This window comes from Peromyscus eremicus, chromosome 17, assembly GCF_949786415.1.
Source record: "Peromyscus eremicus chromosome 17, PerEre_H2_v1, whole genome shotgun sequence".
Lineage (NCBI taxonomy): Eukaryota > Metazoa > Chordata > Mammalia > Rodentia > Cricetidae > Peromyscus > Peromyscus eremicus.
Window position 1 is genome coordinate 53,240,296 of NC_081433.1, and position 8,564 is coordinate 53,248,859.

Consider the following 8,564-nt stretch of genomic DNA (forward strand, 5'->3'; position numbering starts at 1 on the left):
CATAACAAATGTGAATGCTGTAAGTGGGTAATCAAATACACATTGAGAACCATCATTTGGAACTTATCTATATAGATTTGTACTGTTTTGAATTAATGTGCTCTGTATGACACGGAGTTTACTGGAGGGTGTTTATACATAACTCAGATATCTTTTTAAGAATTTATTTATTATTATGATTATTATTTTTGGAGACAGGGTCTCTCTGTGTAGCTCTGGCTGTCCTGGAACTCGCTCCAGGAAGCAGACTGGCCTTGAACTCACAGATTTGCCTGCCTCTGCCTCTCAGTTGCTAGGATTCAAGGCATGCACACCACACCTAACTCTTATGATTATTTTTAGAGGTTTGTTTTTATTTTACGTGTATGAGTGTTTTCCTGCACGTATGTATATGTACCATGTATGTGCTTAGTGCCTGAGGAGTCCAGGAGAGGGTGTCAGATTTCTTGGAGCTAGAGTTACAGATGGTTATGACCACCACTTGGGTCCTGGGAACCAAACTTGGTTCCCCTGGTAAGAGCAGCAAGTGCTCTTAACCACAGAGCCACTACTCCAGCCCACCCCTCTTTTGAGATACGGTTTTATGCAGCCCAGGCTGGCCTTGAACTCTCGATTCTCCTGTCTTCACCTCCTTAGAGCTGGGACTACAAGGGCAAACCTAGGTCATCTTGGATGATGTCTTTGTGCGAACACCAGCCTATGATGATGTTTCTGCTCCTTCACAAGGGCATGGAATTCTATGTATTTATTCATTTAATTTAATTTAATTTTTGAAACAGGGCGAAAAACCAAAAAAAAAAAAAAAAAAAGAAAAATAAAGCCGGGCGGTGGTGGCGCACGCCTTTAATCCCAGCACTCGGGAGGCAGAGCCAGGCGGATCTCTGTGAGTCCGAGGCCAGCCTGGGCTACCAAGTGAGTTCCAGGAAAAGGCGCAAAGCTACGCAGAGAAACCCTGTCTCGAAAAACCAAAAAAAAAAAAAAAAAAGAAACAGGGTTTCTCTGTATAGCTCTGGCTGTCCTGGAACTCAATGTCTAGACCAGGCTGGTCTGAACTCACAGAGATGCGCCTGCTTCTGCCTCCTGAGTGCTAGGATGAAAGGTGTGTGCTACTACCATCCTGCAGGGCATGAAATTTTATGTAAAGGATTATAGTAGGTATGTTTGAGGATTTCTGGATATAATATAATAATAATATCTGCTTCATAGATTTAGGCAGGCTTGAATGATTAAGTAGATACAAAATGTTATGGAAGTCAGGTGGAGAAACTATAGAACGAGAGAGAAAGAATACATCATGCTAATGAATTTGGAAAGCATACAGTGTGATGATTGCTTAAGGAAATAAGCTGAGTGTATTTGCTATGGCATTCAGTAATGAGTTCTTCAGAACCACCCATGTCCTAGGCAGCATTCTAAGAGCTGGCTGGAGAACTGACTAAAAATGGAACATTCTAGGTGCACAGTGTAAAATTATCTTATTTTGTGTAAAATATTGCTTTACCTGGTTTGTTATTGACTTTTTTTCCCAAGGAAAAAAGTTCAGTGGCGATAAAGCATTTAAATTTAAAAATTTTATTGCATTTATTTACTTATGTACAGGTGTGGTACATGCATACAGTGGTCACAGAGCAACTTGCAGGAGCTGATTCTGTCTTTTCAGCATGAGGACCCTGGGATTTGAACTCAAGTCATCAGGCTTGGTAGCAAGTGCCTCTAACTGATAAGCCATCTTATCAGCCCAGCAATTTTATTTCATCTTGTTTTTCCTACCTTTTTTCTCTCTCCCAGCAGACACTGATCATGCATGAACTGTGAGCAGAAGGAATCTACAGGCGGATTTTCATCCCTAACTTCTGCATTCTGTTCTCACTGAGTTACATTTTTTAGGGGGATTCTTTTTTTTTTTTTTGTTTTTTTGTTTTTTCGAGACAGGGTTTCTCTGTGTAGCTTTGCGCCTCTCCTGGAACTCACTTGGTAGCCCAGGCTGGCCTCGAGCTCACAGAGATCCGCCTGGCTCTGCCTCCCGAGTGCTGGGATTAAAGGCGTGCGCCACCACCGCCCGGCTTAGGATTCTTTTTTAAAATTACATTTTAGTGTGTGTGTGTGTGTGTGTGTGTGTGCGCGCGCGCGCGCGCGCGTGTAGTTGGAAGGTTTCCTGTGTCCTGGCCAGCTGGCGGTTGGGACAAATCTCAGAAGCTTATATTAATTATAACTGCTCAGCCATTAGCTCAGGCTTATTACTGACTGGTCCTTACACTTAAATTAACCCACAATTCTTATTTATGTTTAGCCACATGGCTTGGTACTTTTTCTCAGTTCTGCCTTGTCATCTTGCTTCCTCTGTGTCTGGCTGGTGACTCCTGACTCAGCCTTCCTCTTCCCAGAATTCTCCTTGTCTGCTTATCCTGCCTATACTTCCTGCCTGGCTACTGGCCAATCAGCATTTTATTTATCAACCAACCAGAGCAACACACATTCACACCATACAGAATGATATTCCACAGCGTGTGTGTGTGTGTGTGTGTGTGTGTGTGTGTGTGTGTGTGTGTGCGCGCGTGTGAGATGAGAGCACATGCACTTGTAGCCATGCCTGCGTGTATAGGTCAGAGGACAACTTGCAGGAGTCAGCTCTCTCCTACGATGTGGGTCCCAGGTACCGAATTCATGTCTCCAGGCTCGATGGCTGGAACCTTTACCCACTGAGCCAGCTCACTGGCCTCCTAGTGAGATTCTTATACTGAACATTCATCTCTTTCCTCCAGAAAAGAAATAGTTGTAATCCAACTAAAAAACTGTGATTTTCTTTTTTGTATCATACCTATTTAAGAGGATCCTAAATGGGAGCCATACCATATTTTTGTGAAAGAAAGGAGGGGGGAAAAAGAGAAAAAAAATGAAATAACAAAGAGATTGGCTTGAGTCAGCCAAATGCCATGTGGGCAGCACCCCAAATTCAAAGCTACACGGCCTCAGCAGGGTGGTTTTCCTTTACCTGTTACAGAGATGGGTATCGGAGGTACGGATGAGTGACTGACTGACTCCTGTGCCCCACTGCAATCAGGAGAACGATCCTTCAGTTAGCCTTCCAGGAAACATTTATCTTTATCTCCAGCTAGCTTCAGAGGGACAAACAGTTTTAATCTCAGTCAAAACAACTGTTAAGACAAAGAGCTGGAGTGTGTGGAGTCCGTGTCAACTGCTTGAGACAAGGTGGAGGGGCCTCTGTTTGCCCTAGCCATCAGGTAAACTCGGGGTCCTCATGGGGCTCTCGGAGCCCGAAACAAAAGTAGACGATGAGTCATATCTAAGAGTGGAGACGCACAGTACTTCCTGATAAAGCCATGCTATGGAACAGGAGGGTGGGGGTTTTCAGAAAACAAAAGGCTGGGGGCTGAATCTGAGGTACAGCTGTTTTTCACAAGCACAGGGCTTGAGTAGTGCTTGGCATTGTTGACCTTTTTCTCCAGGATTAGACTTAAAGATCATAGTGGGCAAATTCACATGCATGTCTGATTTCTTGGATGGTAAATGGTCATTGAATGTGTAGCTCTGTAACAGGAAGCTTACTTTCTTTTTCTACTTTTTATTCTACCTTTTTGAGCTAAGATCTTCAGCTCAGGCTGGCCTTAAACATCCTATAAAGCTAAGGATAACCTTCCTGCCTCTACCTCCCATGTAGAGGTCCACCAACACTCCTGGTTTATGTTGTACTAAAGATCAAGTCTAGAACCTTGTGTTTCCCAGGCTAGAGCTCTACCAACTGAGCTACACCATCAGCCTCAAAATGTATCTTTAAAAATTAATTTTTAAATTTAGCATACAAAATGATGGGTTTGGCTGTGGCACTTGAGGCCTCACCCCTAGCTGAAACACTGTGGACAGTTGGTGGCTGCTGGGATCTGGGGAAATCATTTTTCTTTGAGGGTGTGGCTGCTGGTAGTTGATCATGCTGGACTGGATGACCACATCCATGCACACATAGGCAGTAGTGACTGGACTCAGTGGTTCAGAAATGAAGAAAGAAGAAAGATATGAAGATGGGGGAGAATCTGTTGGAGAGAAGTCTGTGGGGAGTTGCAGGAGAAAGTGAGGGGTGGATACGATCAAAAGATGTACATATGCATGAAATTCTCAAAGTATGAAATATTATTTTGAAAATTAATAAATAAGCCAGGTGTGGTGGCACACACCTTTAATCCCAGTACTAAGGAGACAGAGCCAGGCGGATCTCTGTGAGTTTGAGGTCAGTCTGGTCTACAGAGCAAGTTCCAGGACAGCCCAGGACTACATAGAGAAAACATCTCAAAAAATAAAACACCAAAAACCCAAAACCAAAACAAAACAAAAGATTAGTCTGGTCTATGTAGTGAGTTCCAGGCCAGACAGACCCAGCCTCAATAAATGAATAAATAAAATTTAAAAATTAAGCATGCACGCTTGTACACACACACACACACACACACACACTCACACACTCCACTCACAAAGTTCTAAAGGTCAAGTAATCTAAACATTCCTTCTGGCTTGATTCTTCCATGATTTAATGCCCATTAGCTCCCTGATGATGGCGAGGTTAAGGTACACACACACACACACACACACACACACACACACACACACACACACACATGACAGGCACTATTGGTTTTACCTTTCTTGCTTTAGAAACACAAACTCAAAATTTTGGCTAGGTGTTTGACTTCTGAGACCAAAAATTTGATTCCAGTCTTCTGGATTGGTCTATAACATGGAGCTAGAGGTTAGTGAAGGCAAGGAACCAATGTAGAAATAGTCTTGGTTCAAGATACCAGGGAAGGCCATGCCAGCCCCAAACTCACCACCATGTGAGGGAAATATATTATCACCCAGTTAGAGTAAGTGCTGCTTTGGCCTAACTCTGTCAGCCAAATCCATTTTAAACAAATACCATCCACACAATTTGTGAAACAGGAACAGGCTTTATAGACTCCATCCAGTTAGGTTTCTGACTTTAGGTGTTGGCAGGAAGCTGAGCATCTATTTAGTGGGGCAGTTGTGTTCTAATCCTTTCCATCGTGTGTCTAATAGTTTATTTACCATTGCATGTCTATAATCACAATCTATTTCATAGACAGTACTTCTCACAGACAAGAACCTATGAGAAAAATTTGGTCAAAAGCCACAAATGGGAAGGAGCAAGAGAGCTGAGCGCTTAAGACCACTTGCTGAACCTGCAGAGGACGGGCTTGGTTCCTAGCACCCATTCAGGGCCTAAGAACCATCTGAAACTTCAGTTCAAGGGGCTCAATGCCTCTTTGGACCTTTCCAGGCACCAGGCATGTATGTGACCCACATACATACATACATAAATCCACGCAGGCAAAACATTCATACATATCAAAGCAAAGCAAGTTGCCATAAGCACAGCCAGGCATGTTGGCACATGCCTGTAATCTCAGCACTTGTGAGGTAAAGAACCCTGTGGGTTCAAGGCCATGCTGGTCTATACAGTAAGTCTCAGGACAGCCAAGGCTACATAGTGAGACCCTGACTCAAAAACCCACAAGCACTACTTTCTTATGACTTTATCTTATTCTCCATAAATATGTAAAATGTCCTCAGCATATATTTATACATACATGTATAATTTTTCTTGTTCTCAAAAATGCTCCCTGAGTTATTCTTTATCTTTCATAGATCTTGGTGGAGTCTGGACTACCTAGCACACTCATACCTTTCCTTTTTAACACTTGCTATTATTGGCAAAAACATAGTATTGAGTTTTAAAATACATCTTCATTTTTTTGAATGTTTGAGCTTTGAGGAGACTTAATTAATTTTTGAGACAGACTTTCTTGTGTTCCAGGCTGGATCTTGAACTCTTGATCCTCCCTCTTCCACCTTCAGAATGATGGATAACAGATCTACGTCACCACATCTGGTTTATGCAGGTCTGAGGGCTTCCAGTATGGGGGGCAAGCACTCTATGAGCTGGACGATAGCCCGAACCCCAACTAAGCTACATTTCCAGAGCCTGACAAGAGTCTGTTGAAAAACATTCTAATGCCTCTCCTTCCCAGGCATATGTACTTAAACAAAATCACACACACACACACACACACACACACACACACACACATACACACACACCACCTGTAAAACCAAACATACTCATTCTCATACACAGAATAGCAATGAAACCGTATCCAGCTACACAGAAAGATGGTTGTGAAGGAAAAGACAGAGAGTGGCCATGAAGGGCTCTCCCTCTCTTTTCTGTTACCTTCATTTCTTTCGTTAGGGCTGGAGTAGATGGACGCCAGAGTAAACAAGGAAAAGATAAAGAAAGCCAGTAAAATGAACGCCATCTCCAAGTTGGTGAATGGAAGCTCCATGAAAGACCAAAGGTGATTCCACCTGCAGTAGGAAACAAACATTGTCTTAGGGACACTGTAATCCAGAGGACTGCTCAGCAATGATGTATTTTAGAACCAAATACATGTGCTAAAACTTATCAAATTACCTATGTGCCTAGAGCAAGGTAACTGGTGAAAATGAAGTGTGGCTTGGTGTGGTGACACATGGCTGTCATTTAGTATTAGAGGGACCAGAGAAGGATAATCGTGAGTTGAGGCCAGTCTATTCCATACAGTCAAAATTCTGTCTAAAAAAATATAACTCAACCCAACCTAAAAACAAGCCTACAAATAAAAACCAAGACTAGGTGGGTAGAGAGATAGCTCAGTGGTTAGGAGTATGCATTGTGCTGCCAGAGGACTCAAGTTTAATTCCTAGCCCACAGTCAGGTGGCTCTCAATTGTCTGTAACTCCAGCTCCAGGGCCTGGCTCCCTTTGCTGGCCTCATCAGGCATTTGCACTCACATGCACAGACTCCCGTATGTACACATAATAAAAATCATAAAAATCTTAAAAAACGGAACAAAGCCTAGTGTGGCTGTGCATGCATCTGTAGCTTCAGCGCTGTCAGAGAAGGAGACAGGAGGGTCAGTGGAGTTTGCTGGTTGACAGTGTACCTTCAGGTTCAGTGAGAGAGGCTGCCTAAATGGAATAGGAGGCAAGTGGCTGAGGAAGACTCAGTGTCCTTGGTCTCTGTGAGAACACATGCACACACACTGTGTTGGTTTGAAAGAAAATGGCTCCCAAAGGACGTGACACTATCAGGAAGTATGGCCTTGTTGGAGGAAGTGTGTCACTGTGGGGATGGGCTTGGAGGTCTCCTATGCTCAAGATATACCTAGTTCAGATCACTTTTTGTTCCTTGTGGGTAAAGATATATTAATTCTCAGCTCCTTCTCCAGCACCATGTCTGCCTGCACGCCACCACGTTGCACCATGAATCATCATGTGATAATGGACTAAACCTCTGAAACTGCAAGCCACCCAATTAAGTGTTTTCCTTTATAAGTGTTTATAAGAGGTCGTGGTGTCTTTTCACAGTAATAGAAACCCTAACTAGGACAGAAGTTGGTACCAGGGACTGGGGTATTGCTGTAATAGGCCTGACCATACTTTTGTTTGAAGGAATATGGACCTTGTGACAGTGCATTAGAAAAGCAATTAAATGCTTTAAGTGCTGCTTAATGGGCCATATTAGTAGGAACATGGAAAATAGTGGTACTGAGAGTTATTTTAATAGTGGGGGGCTGGTTCAAGAGGTCTCAGAGGAGAAGAATATTAATACATGGCCTAGAGATCATTCTTGTGATGATTTGGTAAGGAATGTGGCTGCTTTTTTTCTCTTGTCCAAAGAGTCTGCCTGAGGCTAAAGTGAAGAAATTTAGATTAAGTTCTTTAGCAGAGGAAATCTCAAAACAGCCTAGTATTGACTCTGTTCTGTGGTTATTACTGGTCACTCTTATACAGATTTATAAGGAAAAAGAGCAAGATGAGCAAGGGAAAATACAAAATATACAATTTGAGGAGAAAAGGAGCACCAGAAAGTGGAATAGAACTATGTCCTCTACTTAAGGAGATAAACAGATTAAGAAATGGAATAAAGGGAGTGGTGACATCAGGGCAAGATTCTACCCAGCTAAGTTTCCAACTTGTGAAAAGGAATTAAAGAAAAGCAAGGTGTAGTGGTGCATACCTTTAATCTCAACACTCAGAAGGCAGAGGCTGGCGGGGCTTTGAGTTTGAGGCCAGCCTGGTCTACAGATCCAGTTTCAGGACAGCCAAGACTATGCAGTAAAGAAAACCATCAAAACCAGAAAGTTGGTGAAGACATAATTGCATGAGGGGGCCATGTTCTAGTCCCAGTAAACATCAGAACTTGGCAGCTTCAGCCACATGGTTCTGGAGTTAAGGATAGAAGAAAGGGGCTATGGAATTTGCCTTCATGACTAAGGGAAGCTGATGAGGTCAGGCATAGGCTAAGGATGTCCCTGAATTGAGGCCAAGAGAGGCCGTTGTGTGAAGCTGTGAAGCCTGGATTGCCTTGGAGACCCCAAGATGTTGGAGATGCCAGAGCCGTGGGACACCTGCTGAGAAAAGCTGCTAACACGGAGTGGAAACAGCCCAAGACAAAGAAATGTGTTCCAGTCAACAAAGGTGAAAGGAGTTGG

At 43.1% G+C, this 8,564-nt stretch overlaps 1 protein-coding gene across 1 annotated transcript; it reads right to left on the reverse strand.

Annotated features, from left to right (window-relative positions):
• Positions 1–1,621: 1,621 nt before the first annotated feature.
• On the reverse strand, positions 1,622–6,374 carry Smim31 (small integral membrane protein 31). Its single transcript, XM_059244468.1, is given in 2 exon segments — positions 1,622–1,794; positions 6,263–6,374. Coding segments are annotated over 2 exon segments (285 nt in total).
• Positions 6,375–8,564: the final 2,190 nt, after the last annotated feature.